At 36.3% G+C, this 18752-nt stretch overlaps 1 protein-coding gene across 1 annotated transcript; it reads left to right on the top strand.

The window, feature by feature from the left end:
- Positions 1–1772: 1772 nt before the first annotated feature.
- LOC133782016 (protein WALLS ARE THIN 1-like) lies at positions 1773–3749 on the top strand. Its single transcript, XM_062221159.1, has 6 exons — positions 1773–2105; positions 2200–2262; positions 2346–2462; positions 2569–2977; positions 3072–3223; positions 3326–3749. The coding sequence occupies exons 1-6, from the start codon at positions 1879–1881 to the stop codon at positions 3501–3503; spliced, it is 1146 nt and encodes a 381-aa protein (XP_062077143.1). The 5' UTR covers positions 1773–1878; the 3' UTR covers positions 3504–3749.
- The last annotated feature ends 15003 nt before the right edge of the window (positions 3750–18752 follow it).

Below are 18752 nucleotides of genomic sequence, written 5' to 3'. Positions count from 1 at the left end.
TAAAAAAAATGCTATCAAAGCCCATTCAAGGCCCAAACCCGACCCGACCCGAAACCTGAAATACCCCAAATCTGAAAAATGTATCGGACGGGTTCGGTACCATTTTCGTGCACCCGAACCCGACCAAACTCGAATCTGACAACCCGAAAATCCACTCGATGTGCAGCCCTAGCTATAATGTACACCGTCATAGAAAAAAAATGAGATTATATCTATCTAGGTGCCGAAAATATAAAAAGGATGCACCGTTGTTGCAAAAAAAAAAGATGTGTTGTAGTCGCTCCCTATATATATATATACCCGGCCGAGAACACTGAGAGCCCCACCAATAGGGCTTAAAGTGAAGTCCTATAAAAAAAATTCCTTTATATATATTTTTTACCCTATCTGGTCACTTTGTAAAATGAAAAAGATACTAAGACTAAAATCGATTAGAAGAAAATCAATCAAATTGCCACCTAACTAATTAAATAGTGAAAGCTCATTTATTTTGTGTTACTGTAGACCAAAAACAAGTATATTAATTATATGAGTTGATTGTTACTATTTTCTAAGATAAATATAATATAATGGGAAATTATTTTATAGGGGTTTCAGTTTAAGCTCTTATTGGTGGGGTTCTCAGTGTTCCCGACCCGTGAATAGTTTTCAACGCAATTTTTTTTATGACCGTGTATAATGTAGCTATTTAGAGCATCCTGCAAATTTTCAAAAAATTCTGAATAGTTTACAATAACGAAAACTAAGTTCAAACAAGTTGTTGCATGCGTGACTAATTTTTTTTATGTGAGTGGAAAACAACATGTTTGAACCTAGTTTTTTGTACTATAAACTATTCGAAATTTTTTGAAAATTTACAGAAGCTCTAAATAACTACAATATACACAGTCATAAAAAAAAAATCTTGCCAAAAAATGTTTACGGGTCGAGAACACTGAATAGCCCCACCAATAAGACTTAAAGTGAAACCCCTATACAAAAATTATCCTATATATTAAATATTTAATGAAAATAAAGCTCGATTATCTAATCTACGAGTAGGGATGTAAACAGGGCGAGGCGGGATTAGGGATGGCTCCCCTATCCCCGCCCTGTCTCGGGGTCAGGGCCCCATTGGGTATCCGTTTAATAAAAATGTTTAATTTTTTTTCTAAAATTGATCAAATAAATTAAAATAATTAATACTTTTTAATATAAAATAATTAAAAAACAATAAATTATACCATTAATAAATATATTTTTTTATATACATCATTATATTATATATTTTTAATAATATTTACATTAAAATATAAATTACAATATAAACAGGACGAGTTTGGGACGAAATCATGCACCCCGTCCCTGCCCCTTTAAAAACAGGTCCCCACGAGAACCCTACCTCGCGGGTTAAATTCACTTCCGTATCGAAAACGCTTTCACATATAAACAAAATTGTGGGGGCATAAGCTTTTGACTAAAAGCTTAACCGACCCTGGGTCACTATATATAATATTAAAATTAAAATCGATTAAAAGAAAATCAATCAAATTGCCACCTCACAATTTAAATAGTATAAGCTCATTTATTTTGTGTCACAATAGACTAAAAACAAGTATATTAATTATCAGACTTATTGTTACTTTTTTCTAAGATAAATAAATGAGAATTGCTAATGTGGACCGTACCACAAGAAGTTATCATATCGTTGTTGGTTTTAACATTGGAGGATCGAGCTAAGTAACAACAATCTATATAAATATATATATATATATTAATTATTTAATGAAAGTAAAGCTATTATCTAATCTACTAGTAAGAAAACGCTTTCACATGTATACATTTATTTACAGGAGCACTCTCCTCATTAAAAGGTAGCTTTCTGATCTAGTACTAGTAATGGCCGACGACGGCACCGGTTCGACACCGGCCAAGAGCTCATCGTTCATGGTGCCTGAACGTGCGAAGCTGCACATGGCCTTGACTGTGTTGCAGTTTGCTTATGCTGGGAACCATGTCTTTGTTAGAGCTGCACTGGACTTGGGAGTCAGCAAGCTCATTTTTCCTGTTTACAGGAACCTCATCGCCATGCTTCTTCTTATTCCCTTTGCTTATGTTTTGGAGAAGTACGTACAATCATACACAAATATATACATATATATATATATGTGTGTGTGTGTGTGTGCTTGTGTTAAAAGTTTCATCTTTTGTTATGCGTAGGAAGGAAAGACCAAAAATGTCACTCTCCTTTTTGATGCAATTCTTTGTCCTTGGACTGATTGGGTATGTTAATGTACATATGTTTCCTTTTCTTTTTTTGGCAAAAACAGAGTGTTATTAAATGAAAGCCTGTTTTTTCTTGACAGGATCACATCAAATCAAGGATTTTATCTTTTGGGATTGGATAACACTACACCAACTTTTACTTCTGCTATAGAGAATGCTATACCAGCCACAACTTTTATCATGGCTGTCTTGTTCAGGTAAAGAATTTAGAATATATATAACTAAGCCCTAGCTAGCTAGTAAGTATATACATACATTGGATTACTTATATTAGTTTTTTTTTTTTTTTTTGATTAATTGTAGATTTGAGCATGTGAATTTGAGTAGAAGAGATGGTAAAGCTAAGGTGATTGGAACAGTGGCTTCAGTTGCCGGAGCAACTTTAATGACACTATACAAAGGACCAACCATATACAAGCCAAGTACTACCACAACTCTAGACCAGTTTTCTCAGCTATCTTCAATGGGAGATGTCAAGGAGAAGAACTGGACCTTTGGCTGCATTTGTTTGATAATCCACTGCCTATCTTGGTCTGGTTGGATAGTGTTACAAGCTCCAGTTCTGAAGAGATATCCAGCCAGACTCGCAGTCACCTCATACACTTGCTTCTTTGGTCTTGTACAGTTCTTGGCGATTGCAGCATGGGTTGAAAGAGACTCCACAGCCTGGAAAATTCACTCCACTGCTGAATTCTGGGACATTTTTTACGCAGTTCGTAATCTTATCATAACATATTTCGGTAACCCTTTGTTACTCTTTTAAAAAAAAACCATGGTTGACTAATAATCATACATGGTTTTTGCAGGGTGCAGTGTCCTCAGGAATGGCTTTCGCTATACAGATATGGGTGATTGACAAGGGTGGTCCTGTGTTTGTTTCACTGTATTTCCCATTACAGACCTTGCTTGTTGCTTTAATAGCTTCCCTACTTTTAGGTGAAGAATTCTACTTAGGAGGGTGAGTAGAATACCTTTTTTTTTTTTTTTTTTTTAATTTCAACATGTATATTATATATGTTTGGCTCTTTGTGTTTAAGTTTTTCTTTTCTTTTTGTGACAGGATTATTGGAGCAGTGTTAATTATTTCAGGGCTTTACTTAGTAGTATGGGGAAAAAGCTTAGAAAGCAAATTAGCCAAAGAAAATGCTGATGTTGGTCAAACCTCAGAGAATCCTAACACAAGAAGTTTTGGGAAATCTGACTTAGTAGATCCATTACTTCCAACTTCCAATAAATAAGCTTTTTTTTATTATTATATAGCTATAGATATATGAGATATGTATAAGCAAAAAAGCATGCCAAGATATGTACATCATCATCACTAGGCCAGATTTTGGACTGGATTAATATTGAATCTACATTTGTGCCATGTATGTATTGTGGTAGAAAATAAGATTTTACAGTTTTGGATGTTGAGGCTGTAATATTGAATCAAATATTTCTATATGTATCAGATTTTTTTATTCAAATAAGTTTGTCTTGGGAAATTTTAGTTTGTAGGGTTGATAAATGTTACTATTTAAAAAAAAATGCTACGCATATTAAAGATTTTAAAATAAGGCTACTTTTTGGCACTTTACCCAAAATACTCTTACTATTTCCCCCTCACTTTTCACTTCACATTTCTCTCTTCTCTCTTCCCCTTCTCTCTCTCTTAGTTCACTCTCTCTCACCTCACGACACCACTAACACCACCACCACACTAAATACTGTATTTCTAACAGATTTGGGCAAGATTTTTGCGATTTTTTTTAGATCTGAAACTAAAATCGACATTGCTCGATGGTGGTTCGATAGTGCTCAATGGGGCCTTCAAAATCATGATTTTTCAATAAAAAATGACTTTTCTCGATGGTGCTTGATGCAATTCTTGCAAGAGACATAATTTTTCACTCGAGTGTCCATTTGGGGTGATTTTTTTTTATTTTGGGTATTTTTTCAAGATCTACACGTTTGACATGCTCATATGCACATTTGTGAAGTATAACACTTGTAAAAAATACAAAAGTGCAAGCATACCTAATGTTTAAGACATCTTTTGGTATGTTTTCAAGTTTTAAACTTCCCAAATGTGCATATGAGTATCTAAAACGTGTAGATCTTGAAAAAATCACCCCAAACAGACACCTGAGTGAAAATTTATGTCTCTTGCAATAATTGCATCGAGCACCATCGAACCACCATTGAGCAAAATCGTTTTTTCATGAAAAATCATGATTTTGAAGGCCCCGTCGAGCTGGCATCGAGCACCAACGAACTACCATCGAGCAATGTCGATTTTCTTCAGATTTCAGAGTTTCAAATCTTAAAAAAAATCGCAAAAAAACCTAAAAATCATGCCCAGATCTGTTCGAAATGCAGTATTTAGTATCTTAAATGAAAGAAACATCATTATATTTGAGAGACAATTAATTACCCATAAATTTCTAATCAAAAAATCATTAAAATCTATGTTTCTTTGGGTATATTGTGTTTATCTCTACAAGGTGGCCGAAATTATGGAGGTTTTACTGGTGTTGGTGGTGGTGTTGCTGTCGTGGGTGGTGGTGTCGTGAGGTGAGAGAGAATGAACCGAGAGAGAGAGGGAAGAGAGAAGTGAGAAGTGAGGGGAAAATGACAAGGGTACTTTGGGTAGAGTGTCAAATAGTGACATTATTTTGAAATCTTTATTATGCCTAGTATATCTTTTAATCAGCACCCTTTATGATGTATAGAATGTGAAATTTCTTTTTTGGGTAGAGTGTCAAAGAACGACATTATTTTGAAATCTTTATTATACGTAATATATTTTTTAATTAGCACCCTCTATGATGCATAGAATGTGAAACTTATCTTTTTCTTTTATTAAACAGAAGACCTGCTAATACTTCATTATTTAAAATACATCAATAAAACTTTATTTTTCTTTAAAAGATAAATAATAATTTATAAATATAGAGAAGACACCATAACAATATGTCAAAAATAAAAAATAAAATAAAGACTCCATTCACTTTCTTCTTTTTATTATTTTTCTTTATATTTTGAAGAAAAATACAAGCAAAAAATACCTATTTGATTTTCAGAAATAACCAATTTTTTTCTCATATTATTTTATAACATTCTTGGTCCTTTATTAACAATCTCGTTTTTTAGTTTTTTCAGTCTCATATAGAGTAAACCTTCAACACTTCTATAATTGGTTACGCTGAAAGGAATAGTTGTGGCAGTTTATTGATGACGAAAAGGCCCCACTAGCCATGACTTCTATAATTGTGATATGTGAATCTAAACTTTTGTTGTAAGAGATCTTATCCATACAAATTATATATATATATATATTTTTTGAGAGAGTAAGAAATCTTTACTAGTCGTTATCAAATGAAACTAGTTCACACAAATTATAGATGAAATAGAAAAATTTGGAAAGAAATTAAAAATCAACGTGAAAATCAAGGAAATAACAAGAATATGACAGCATCAGTTGGTTTGATATTAACTTTGACAAGTTTAATCAAAATTGAGTTATTTTGGATACTTTTTTGTAGTTGAAGAAATTTAATTTAATTTATGTTCGTTATTGTGAATTTTAGTTAAGTTTTGTATTTTTTATGTTGCAAGTATAGTTCGAAATGATATTTTAGAACTTTCAATTGGAATTCGGCTGCCTCATCATATGTTGATATGCTTATTGAGGCAGACTTTCTAAGAATATGGAAGATGATTTAATAAGTGGAATGAGGTGCATGGTAAGAAACATGCGGTTCCATTTCAAAATAAATTGATGATGAGTGGAGTAACACATGCTCTTATGTATTGTTGAATATACCAACACACTTTTCATGTGGGATATTTTCTCTAACATCTTCCCTCGAGATGGTGGCTATTTTTTCCCACCAATCTTGGACTGTTCGATCGCAAGTGGCTCTTTGGCTCACTATCTCCGAATCTTTTGGACCGAAATTGGATTTGGATCGTGTATACTTGTTAGAGTTTTCTTTGGCTCGTGATACCATGTTAGAATGTGGAAGGTGGTTTAGTGAGTGGAATGAGGTGCATGGTAAAAAACATGTGGTTCCATCTCAAAAACTAATTGGTGATAAGTAGAGCAACTCATGCTCTTATGTGCTGTTGAATGCACTCACACACTTTCATGTGGAAAATTTTCTCTAACATTCAATTGTAATTTGAGTGGTTTAATAAAACCAGTTCCCTTAAAAAAAAACAAAATGGTTATCTTTTATGTTTTTATGTTGTTTTTGTATTATTTTTTTCTCTTTGTTCAATGTGGTATTTTAGTTTGATTTTTTTGTCATGATTAATTTTATACCTGTTTACCGAGATTTTCAGAAACTATATTAATGAATATTATATAAGATTAATGATATGGAATGTGGAAGACAAAAACAAGGTTTTTACGTGGTTGGGGCGTTAATGAGCCTTAGTCCACGAGTCAGTTGTATTAGAGCTTGGAAAGTCTTTTACAATGGAGTTTTTCTCTATGTTTTGACAGAGTAACTGTATGTAAGTCGAAAAGAGATCCCTTCCCCAGCGCTCTATCGCCTGTATTTATAGGCCCATAGGAGCACTGGGTTTGGGCCGGGCATGACCCGGGCCCACCAAAGATATGGGTACCCTTGGTTTCTCTGGTGGAAGCCCAATACAAATGATAAAAATACAAAAGACTAAGAACTATTAAGGCCCAATAGGGCAGTCCAATGACTATATTTCGCCCGATAAAATGGGGCTTTTGGTCTGGGCACTCCGAGTTACGAGGAAAATTCAGGGGGCAAAGCCAGTCAGTGCACTGGCAACGCAGGTCTGAACCAGCGGCGTGCAATCCCGAGGTGGCCTTTTCTGCAGGAGAAAAGTGGGGACAACCCCCACGCGTCGTGGGGCGGCTTCAAGGTCACGGATGCCTTTTCTTGCCAACGGGGAGGGCTTGACCCGGGTTCGTTTACCTCTGTCCCTCTCCGTTTACCACAGGCCCGGACCGTTTACAGGCTCCAGGACCGTTTTGCGTACACCTCAGCCGTAACCCCAACTGGCCATACGTCTCCCGGACTATCGTCCTGGATCATCCATCCTGGACACTGTCCAAGTCTAGATCCCACTTGGGCCGTCGTTCCCGGTCATTCCCCTGCTAAGTGGGCCTGGGCTGGGCCCAAATCCAATCACCTAGAGTATGGGCCTGGACCACCGTCTCGGGCCCAAGGCAGGAAATGGGAATAACAATACCCATTGGTAGTTTATTCAATTTGATTAAATTAATTGGCAATTAATTTTTTATATTGAGGTTAGAAATCTAATGTATGCAAGTTTTATGCAGTTTGTTTGTTGATGGGTAGTACTTAACACCAAATTTAATATTTCATTTAGAGCACGCTAGTCATCACGAATTGCAAGCAAGATGTTCTGGTTAGGGCTCGAACTTCATTTTCTCGCTCTGCACCCCTACAAGTAATTTGTGGCCGATTCTCTGATAAATATATCTCCATGTTCATGCGAGGGCTTTGCTAACCACCATCACTACAATTCTTCAAACTATCCTTGGTACGTTAACTACAACGTGATTAGGTATTGACATAGACTTGTTCTTTTCCTTGGGCAAGGTTGTCTACTCGCCCTCTTTCTCCCTCCTGATAATCTCGAGATGAGATCCACTAATAAGGGTGTCATTTCTTTTCTAGTTCTCTCATGCTCTGTTGCTCATTCAAGATGAGAGTTCTAGGTTGAGGCACTCGAGGTTAAGCACTATATTCTCTGCAAGCTGGTTGACCTCTCAATACATGTTGTAGGGTTTCCTCTAGTACAACTATTTGTTTTGACTTATTGAGCTCTCATTTGTTGGAGCTCCTCTAGTGCCTTGATCTGAGCCTCTTACATTTACTCGATGCCATGGAGCGATATGGGTATAGAGTTGTAAGATCAATTTCCGGGTTGTTAGTGCTGCGATGAGTTCATGGAAGCTTCTTTAGCACATTTTTAATTTCATCCCTCCTCTTCTTCTTTCATTTGTATGAGTAGTTTGGTGTATCTGTTACCATTATGGGTACATATATTTTGTGATATGGTAGTTTTCAAATTAATTCCTTTTGACAGGAATCAATAAAAACTAAGAAATATTTGAAGAGTCTCACGAAATCTTCCCTCTTTGCCTTCAATTACATCCGAAAACGACAATTCAAGGTGAAAAATGGGGTTGCTCCCTATGAAATTGGTTTTATGTTTTTAGTGATGTGGTGGGAACTGAATACCATTATTAAAATTATTTTATTTTTGTAGTGTCATGGGTAACCAGTTAACACTATCGAAATAATAGGCTTAAATAAATAATAACAAAAAGCAAGTTATATCATAAACTAATCGTGATGGTAAGTGATTATTTAACTAAATTTGAAAGAAGAAAAAAGTGATGGTTATTGATTACTTAGCTAGATCTAAAAGAAAAAAAAAACGATTTTGGTAGTAACAAGTTACTTAACCATATTTAGAAGAAAAAAAAATCAGATTTGAAAAACAAATTTGATAGATCTGAAATGACCAAGAAGAAGAAGAAGAATGCAAAGAAGAAAAAGAAGAACTCGAGATGGCATGGACAGTGACCAGAAGTGCGACATCCATTTTGGTTGCCAGCGTAAGAAGGCTACCATTGTTGTGAAAGAAAATAGAGAAAATTGTTAAGAAATACAGGTCCTTGATAACTCTCCAAATTAGAGTTATTTTACCATATTTTATATGCTAATTGTTGCTTAATTCTTGAGTTTTTAAATAATTTATTAAGTTTTTAAGTAATTTTGAATTTATTTGTCTTATCATGATTTTCTATACTTTTGTGTGTTTTTATATTTATATTATTGTAAAATGTTGTAGTTTAATTATTTAAAATTAATATTGTTAAGTTAGGAGTAAAAAGATGTAATGTTGAGCTTAAGTTTTAATTAATATTTTCATGAAACTTTTATTGTATAATTTATTATTGAAAATATTTGATTTTAATTTAATTTATGTTTTTTTTTTATAGGGAAGTGGTTGTAGTTTATTTGCTCTTGAGGAGAAAGAAAAAACAAAGAAGAAAAGTGGCAAATGTCAAAGAAGTTGGCATTTTTGATAAGCCCAAATGAGCCTCTGCCACCTTCGGCCCAGTCCAGGCCCGCCAGGCCCACTACCACCTCCATCAGCTTTTCTCCCTCAAGCTCTTCACCATTCAGCCAACACACTCCCATGCCAAGCATAAATGCCCCAGCTTCCCACGTGACCATTCCAATTCCTTCAGCCTTCACATGTTCCAGCCTTCATTCCAAGTCAACCTCATCAATTCAGCCCAAGCCTCCCTTCACGCCCAGCTGCAGCTTCATCAGCGCATCACCCCAAAGGCCATCTGCCAGGCCCATTCGGCCCAGTCACAGACCAGCTGCCTGTCTAGCCACCTGCATTTATCTTGAGCCCACAATGTCCCCTATGATAAAATTGCCAACTTTTTACCATTTTGTCTACACATTTTCACCACAACATCATCATTACACCCTATATTTTACCTCTACATACTATATTTATTTTACTTAATTAATTTAATCAATTTAATTAATTTAAATTGATTATTTTAACAATCTCATTTTGACTATAAATATGGTATTTCAAGACCATTTTAGGGTGCTTAATGTTTTTGGTTACCATCTTTTTCTCTCATTTTCTCTCTACCATTCTCTCTTCCATTTGGGTTTTTCAAGAGCATTTTGCAAGTATGTATGTCATTTATTTTGTAATTTCTACTCTAGTTATGTGCTTCTAATCTTTTTCATAAGATTATTAAGATCATGATGAAGCAACTTGTAACTAGGTAATATTTATGTTGTATGTTGATTTCCCTTGTAATGCAACAAAGTCTATGGATTTTTCTTCTTCATATATTTCTTTCATCTTAAATATCTTATATTTTAGATTGTTAGAACATATTTACACTTTGTTCTTCATTAGTGCATAAACATAATATTCTTTGTGTAAGATGTGTCATTAAATTGTACACATCCATGCTTAGAACAAAAATATTATGTTTTGCCTTATAAATAATTTTCATTGATTTATTTGTTATTTCATTAGATTGATTTACACTAAATGCTTTGAAATTATAATTTTGAAAAGTGAAGAAAAATCATATCTTTTTATAAGAAATTTGTGCTTAAAATTATAAATATTTTTGGAAAATGATAGTTTAAATTATTTTAACTATCACTAAAACTTGGGAATCAATATACTAATAAATATTATTAAACTTACATTTTGTGGATTCTAGTATCTTAATAATCTTTTCTTTTAACACTTATTTTCAACTCACTATTGCTTTATTTTTATTCTCTTAAATAGCTTTATTTTTCAATCTTTTATTTTATGTTCATAATATTAAAACTCATCAATCTTTGGAGCTAGGTTAGAATTTATTATTTTTGATTTAAAATAGTTTCATTTTCGATTTTAGACAACTCCTTTGGGTTCGACATCCTTGCTTACACGATCACTATTCTATATGGACGATTCGTGCGCTTGCGATATATAAATTTTTAAACATACCCGTTTTGGGTCGATCAGTCCTGATAAACCATACTGAGTGACTAACAAGCATGTCACTGTTTCAAGTGGGAGAGTGGCTGCTAGGTAAGCCACTAGCCTCCAAGCGCTTATTTCATTCATCGACCCTCGGGGTCGGTCTGGCATTAATGCTCTTTGAGTCATTCAATGTCGATAGTCGATTAGATCTGATCTTTGTTGGCTTGCGTTAAAACGCTAAGGCCGTCCTGACTAATGAGTCAGCTTAACGTGACCAGTGTCCAGTACCACTGCCGAACCTGACTAATAAGTCACAGCTTCACGGTTGATACTAGCACCTTTGCCAAATCTGACTAATGAGTCAGTACTATGCACAAGTGAGCAACATATGCTAAACATTCTATATTCAATCCATGTCCATATTTACACAACCAGCATGCCTCATGAATATCCAAGCATGTCACACTTGGGGTGCAGTTTTCTTACCTCTGGTTCGAGCTAGAATGAATAAAAGAACAACACTGAGAACAATCAACCTTTAGACTCCTTAGCGGTTACCTAATCATAACCAATTAGAAACCATTAATAAAATAAATCAATGAATGGTTCACAAACTAAACCACACTCCCGTGACCAATCCCCCACTCTCAGGACTCTCAAACTACTCAAAAGGGCCAAAGGAACCAACCCCCGAACCTTAAAAACCATCCCGAACCCTAAAAACAACACATCCTGAAACTGACCTAGCGCCTAGGCGCCACCCACCAGCGCTGGGGCGCTGCCCCAGAAACAGAGAGGGCTGCTCTCTGCCCTGAATAGCGCTGGGGCGCTAGGACTGGCGCTGGGGCGCCAGCTTCAGACTAGCAGCAACACTGAAACTCCCTCCTTGCGATTCCTCTTGAAACCAACCTTCCAAACACATCTCAAACCTTACCAAAACATCCAATTCAACCCCTAAACCTCATCTACATCACCTCCTCACCAAAACCCAATCAAACATACACAAAAACTCCCCTTGATTCCAACTTTCTACATCAAAAACCATATGCTGAAAACTAAAAGGAAAACAGAGTACACCTGAAATTCATGGACAACTCCTTACCTCCAACTGGTTTTGAATCCTCCTTAGAAGATGAACTAAGTCCACAACCTCCAAGCTTTGATTTCCTAGCTTGCTACCTCAACTTGGGACCAAAATCCTCAAAGAAAGATAGAGAGGAAATGATGTACGGGAAGAAGAAGACCTTACTCTGTTTTTGTTCTATAACCTTCTACAGTCACTTAAAACATATATAACCCAAGCAAAATGACCTTAATGCCCCTAGGTCATTTAAAGCTTCTAATGTCTCCCCAAGGGTAAAATCGTCATCCTTCACCTATTTCGTTAATCATAATTAACTCTCTCCAATTCCCGCTATTCTCAAAATTCCCAAACACCAATAATTCATGTCTCGTTACCCTTTTTACTCCCGGCGACATTCTAATCATTAAAGCATCCCGAGACTCACCCCGAGCCTCGAATTTAATCCCGTTATGACTAAACCGCTACTTTAATACTTAAAGATCGTCTCATGCCGAATAGCTCGAACAAATCCACATTATAATGTGGTCTCAAAATATATCATCAACATGCATCCAAATAAACAATTTACCATCAACGGCCAAATTACCATCACACCCCTGTAATTAGAAATATGGACTCACATGCATGCATTTCACATCATATTATAATATAATCAACATATACATGCATTTTATCAATTAATAACACAATTAAGCAAGTATGGCCCTCCTGGCCTACTATTCACGCCGTTAAACACACCGGAGAATTCGGGGCATTACAAATGAGGTGCATAGTAAGAAACATGTGGTTCCATCTCAAAACTAATTGGTGATAAGTAGAGCAACTCATGCTCTTATGTGTTGTTGAATGCACTCACACACTTTCATGTGGGAAATTTTCTCTAACATTCAATTGTAATTTGAGTGGTTTAATAAAACCAGTTCCCTTTAAAAAAAAAACAAAATGGTTATCTTTTATGTTTTTATGTTGTTTTTGTATTTTTTTTTTCTCTTTGTTCAATGTGGTATTTTAGTTTGATTTTTTTGTTGTGATCAATTTTATACCCATTGGTAGTTTATGCAATTTGATTAAATTAATTGGCAATTAATTTTTTATATTGAGGTTAGAAATCTAATGTATGCAAGTTTTATGCAGTTTGTTTGTTGATGGGTAGTACTTAACACCAAATTTAATATTTCATTTAGAGCACGCTAGTCACCACGGATTGCAAGCAAGATGTTCTGGTTAGGGCTCCAACTTCATTTTCTCGCTCTGCACCCCTACAAGTAATTTATGGCCGATTCTCTAAAAAATATATCTCCATGTTCATGCGAGGGCTTTGCTAACCACCATCACTACGATTCTTCGAACTATCCTTGGTACGTTAACTACAACGTGATTAGGTATTGACATAGACTTGTTCTTTTCCTTGGCAAGGTTGTCTACCCGCCCTCTTTCTCCCTCTTGATAATCTCGAGATGAGATCCACTAAGGGTGTCATTTCTTTTCTAGTTCTCTCATGCTCTGTTGCTCATTCAAGATGAGAATTCTAGGTTGAGGCACTCAAGGTTAAGCACTATCTTCTCTGCAAGCTGGTTGACCTCTCAATACATGTTGTAGGGTTTCCTCTAGTACAACTATTTGTTTTGACTTATTGAGCTCTCATTTGTTGGAGCTCCTCTAGTGCCTTGATCTGAGCCTCTTACATTTACTCGATGCCATGGAGCGATATGGGTATAGAGTTGTAAGATCAATTTCCGGGTTGTTAGTGCTGCGATGAGTTCATGGAAGCTTCTTTAGCACATTTTTAATTTCATCCCTCCTCTTCTTCTTTCATTTGTATGAGTAGTTTGGTGTATCTGTTACCATTATGGGTACATATATTTTGTGATATGGTAGTTTTCAATTACCACCTTTTTTAGTGGAGCGGTGTTAACCAATTACCATTATGAAATTGGTTTTATGTTTTTAGTGATGTGGTGGGAACTGAATACCATTATTAAAATTATTTTATTTTTGTAGTGACATGGGTAACCAGTTAACACTATCGAAATAATAGGTTTAAATAAATAATAACGAAAAGCAAGTTATATCATAAACTGATCGTGATGGTAAGTGATTATTTAACTAAATTTGAAAGAAGAAAAAAGTGATGGTTATTGATTACTTAGCTAGATCTAAAAGAAAAAAAAAACGATTTTGGTAGTAACTAGTTACTTAACCATATTTAGAAAAAAAAAATCAGATCTGAAAAACAAATTTGATAGATCTGAAATGACCAAGAAGAAGAAGAAGAATGCGAAGAAGAAAAAGAAGAACTCGAGATGGCATCGACAGTGACCAGAAGTGCAACATCCATTTTGGTTGCCAGCGTAAGAAGGCTACCATTGTTGTGAAAGAAAATAGAGAAAATTGTTAGGAAATACATGAGGTAGAGAGGAGAATAAAAAAGAGAAATATATTTTATTTATGGTAATAAGTTTTTTATAATTAATGAGTTAGGACATAAATTTTATGCTCATAAATATATATATATATATATTTGTGTAAAAAGCCCATTATAATAAGACTAAAATTTTGAAAAATGACACTTACCTTAGTCAAGCTAATATTACTTCATATTACTACTAGTAAATAAGCAATTAAAATTGCTCATATATATTTCATTTCATTGACATGTAAGAATGGGCTTCCATAGGCTCAAGACATAATATATTTAATATTGTATGGTATTGAATAAAAAAAAGGAGTTTGGTGTCTGATTGTTGATATTGTATTCTGCCATAATATTTTTTTTTTAAAATAAAAAACCAGATCCCATTGCTTTTCCTTTCTTAACTCAAACAAAGATGTCGTTTTCTCCATAATAGCTTGGTTTGGTTCAATAATGTAGTAAACTAAAGATGCCTCTTCTTGTCGTTTTTCTTTCCTGAGATAGAAAAAGACACCAACCTATGTGACTGTTTTCAGTGTTTTGTTGTCCTCAAATCAAACAATAATGACTCAGTGGGTGACAGCTACAGGAACTCATTAAGTGTCATTGCTTACCTATGCTACTACTTTATTATAAGTATTTTTACTCCTGGACTACAAAACAAGCAACCAAGACTTATAATAATGAATCAATCATATGCTACACAAGAGATATACTAAATTAGAATAACACAAAATTAGTATACTACATTCAAAGGCTGGTTAGATGAATCCAATAATGAACTCTGCAATTTAAAAATTGCAATAATGAACTCTGCAATTTAATGGACTACATTAACTTATAGTAGGATAGGATGGAGTATGTATGATGACTATCGCTAATTATGAGTCAGATTTTTCTCCACTTAAGAAGTTTGACAAGCAAAATGACCAAGGAACAGTCTCTCACCAACCAAAAGTTCAAAACCCTACAACCAGAAATGCAGACGGGACTCTTAAAAAGATATCTCCGGCCGAAGAAGTTCTCAATTGGCAATCAGAAAACATGATTGTCCAAAACAAGGTCTTGAAACAAGTTGAGTTACAAAATACCAGAATAGAGACGGCAGTAAAACAATCCCAGAATACTGTCATTGACAAACTCACTGCAAAGATCCAACAAACTCATGAAGAACTTCTAGCTATCATCAAAGCAAACTCAGTTCCGATGCCAGTATTTTTAGCAAAAGAAGCTGAGATGAAGAGCCTCAAAACCCAATATGAATCCCTCAAGAACAGGTTCTGCCAACAAGAATCGACAACGGCACCTTCAACCAGCTACTTGGCAACTTCGTCCCCGTTCGGGATAGCTACGACGCCAGTCCCTTAGAAGTTTGCGACAATACCAAAAACCTCTCAGCCTTTTCCTATTACCGGATCTGTACAAGAAGACTCTGTTGTAAGATTGAGGTGCATGCTTGACGAAAACCAACAACAGAAGTTAAAAAAGGGAAAGAAAAAAGAATCACCGAGCCAAATGACAGATGAACCCAAACAACTTATGGTTCATCCAGCCGCAAACCCTTTGTCACAAATGATTCGCCATACAAGCACTCTCCACATCGCAGATAGTGAAACAGACTCAACGGACTCAGAGGGACAAAGTTCTTCGACTAGTTCAGACAATTCTTCGTGTGACTGGTCTGAAGAAATAAGCTCAACTTCTGAGGATTCCATACTGAGTGACTCCGGAAGCTTATCCAGTAAAACTTTGTCTAGCGATGACGATGAAACATTTCCACATCTAATGGTGCAACCAGCTGAATCAAACTCACAGACCGAACCAATTATCACAAGCGAAGACGAAAGTGGAAATGAATCGACAACACCACATGTTCCCCCAAAACGGAAAAGTAAAGGTTCAAATTTTTAAACTTTTACTTTAGACGACCTCCCTCCACCACATGTTCCCACATGCTTGAAACTCCTGGAACCTTTCGCGCCATCTTGATGGAGGGAGGTCGTCTAAAGTAAAAGTTTGAAAATTTGAACCTTTACTTTTCCGTTTTGGGGGAACATGTGGTGTTGTCGATTCATTTCCACTTTCGTCTTCACTTGTGATAATTGGTTCGGTCTGTGAGTTTGATTCAGCTAGTTGCACCATCAGATGTGGAAATGTTTCATCGTCATCGCTAGACAAAGTTTTACTGGATAAGCTTCCGGAGTCACTCAGTATGGAATCCTCAGAAGTTGAGCTTATTTCTTCAGACCAGTCACCCGAAGAATTGTCTGAACTAGTCGAAGAACTTTGTCCCTCTGAGTCCGTTGAGTCCGTTTCACTATCTGCGATGTGGAGAGTGCTTGTATGGCGAATCATTTGTGACAAAGGGTTTGCGGCTGGATGAACCATAAGTTGTTTGGGTTCATCTGTCATTTGGCTCGGTGATTCTTTTTTCTTTCCCTTTATTAACTTCTGTTGTTGGTTTTCGTCAAGCATGCGCCTCAATCTTACAACAGAGTCTTCTTGTACAGATCCGGTAATAGGAAAAGGCTGAGAGGTTTTTGGTATTGTCGCAAACTTCCAAGGGACTGGCGTCGTAGTTATCCTGAACGGGGACGAAGTTCCCAAGTAGCTGGTTGAAGGTGTCGTTGTCGATTCTTGTTGGCAGAACCTGTTCTTGAGGGATTCATATTGGGTTTTGAGGCTTTTCATCTCAGCTTCTTTTGCTAAAAATACTGGCATCGGAACTGAGTTTGCTTTGATGATAGCTAGAAGTTCTTCATGAGTTTGTTGGATCTTTGCAGTGAGTTTGTCAATGACAGTATTCTGGGATTGTTTTACTGTCGTCTCTATTCTGGTATTTTGTAACTCAACTTGTTTCAAGACCTTGTTTTGGACAATCATGTTTTCTGATTGCCAATTGAGAACTTCTTCGGCTGGAGATATCTTTCTAAGAGTCCCGTCTGCATTTCTGGTTGTAGGGTTTTGAACTTTTGGTTGGTGGGAGACTGTTCCTTGGTCATTTTGCTTGTCAAACTTCTTAAGTGGAGGAAAATCTGACTCATAATCAGCGGTAGTCATCATACATACTTGTGGAATTTGTTGGAACTGATTTTGAGCAGGAAAAGCTTCGCCAGGATGTTGCATCCATTTTGTAGCATGGCAAAATGTTCTTTTGGGGAGCCGAAAGTGGAGGCTCGTGGGAGCCCGTGGGCGGAAGCTCAATGTTCCATCTAGTTGGTTCTGAAGGAGAGTCAGGTAAGCCTTTGGGAGTAGAATATTTGACTATATAGTCAAACTTCCCAGAGGGTTGTCCTAACAATCCTATTTCTTTATCTCCTTGACTCAGCCGTTGCTTAAGCCGTTTTCCTGAGCTTGGACGCTGCTTTGGCTTTGGGAGGTCATCTTCCGATTTTAGGCAACTTTTGCAGTCGCAAACATCCCAATACTTATGTCCATCCGAAGATTCGAAAGCATAAATAGGACTGCCTTGAGAATCGAAGGATTGGATTTCCACATTAGCTGGTGTAATGGATGTCATCATATACTGGGTGGTAAAGCAACTGGGAGTCTTGGTTTGAGTTCTGTCAAAGATTATCTCGACAGAGCCATCCTCTCGTTTGTGATAAGATGGTTCAGTAAGAGTCTGGACAGCTTTTTGAGGTTGATGGAGCATCTCATAATTTGTTATCCAGGAACTAGGAAAAATCTTCATAAGATCATCTGTAGAGATTTGCCTTGGAATATGGGTGCAAGTTGGAACTTGGGTAGAGTCCACTGTGACCAGTAATGCTTCGTCAGTTGTTGGCAAGGAAAGATCCAGAGCGTGATCTTGGAGTATGTACGCCATCTGGTAGTGAAGAGTAGCTCCAATGGAGTTGAGATCTTGGTTAATTCCAGAAAGTTGGATTTCTACTTTAAAAGCATCAGTCAAACGGTTGTCCTTGAGAGACATATTAAAGTTAGGAAACAGCGTAGTTATTACTGTTCCTGCGTTTAATGTAGTCTCTATGGTGGCAATGCTTGCATGTTGGTATTTCCTCATTCGGGTGTCGAGCAGACCCATTCGGCAGCCGATTGGAAGGCCCTTTCGGCCATGAAGAGAAATAGCTAAGCGAATGGCACCAAAGTGTATATGGGTGAATCCTTGCGCAATCCACTCGGGAATGAACTCAGGAGGGATTTGTAAAGTGACAAATTGGACCTCAGGAGTAGGTCTTAATTGGTACTCACTGAATTTAGAGGCTTGGATATATTCTTTTGGGGCTTTATATGATGGTTTGATAAGTGCTTTAATGGAACGGGTAAAAGGAGTGATAGATTTCGGGAATATTTGGTACGGGTTTATCAAGGGAAGGTTGTTGTTGGCAATCTTATTTTCTTCAGGAACATATGATAGTTCGTAAAGAAAGTCAAGTTTATTGGCTGTGGATTTGCGGAAAGATGGGGAAGGAGTAAGTGACAAGGGAGATATTATAGGAGAACTAG

The sequence above is a fragment of the Humulus lupulus genome, chromosome 1 (assembly GCF_963169125.1).
Source record: "Humulus lupulus chromosome 1, drHumLupu1.1, whole genome shotgun sequence".
Classification (NCBI taxonomy): Eukaryota; Viridiplantae; Streptophyta; class Magnoliopsida; order Rosales; family Cannabaceae; genus Humulus; species Humulus lupulus.
This window is presented reverse-complemented; position numbering and strand designations above follow the sequence as displayed.

Excerpts from the sequence above, each read along its gene's own strand:
- LOC133782016 (XM_062221159.1), top strand. The coding sequence starts at position 1,879 with ATGGCCGACGACGGCACCGGTTCGACACCGGCCAAGAGCTCATCGTTC. Across the intron at positions 2,106-2,199 it reads TTTGCTTATGTTTTGGAGAA|GAAGGAAAGACCAAAAATGT; the intron begins GTACGTACAATC and ends TGTTATGCGTAG. Across the intron at positions 2,463-2,568 it reads ATCATGGCTGTCTTGTTCAG|ATTTGAGCATGTGAATTTGA; the intron begins GTAAAGAATTTA and ends GATTAATTGTAG.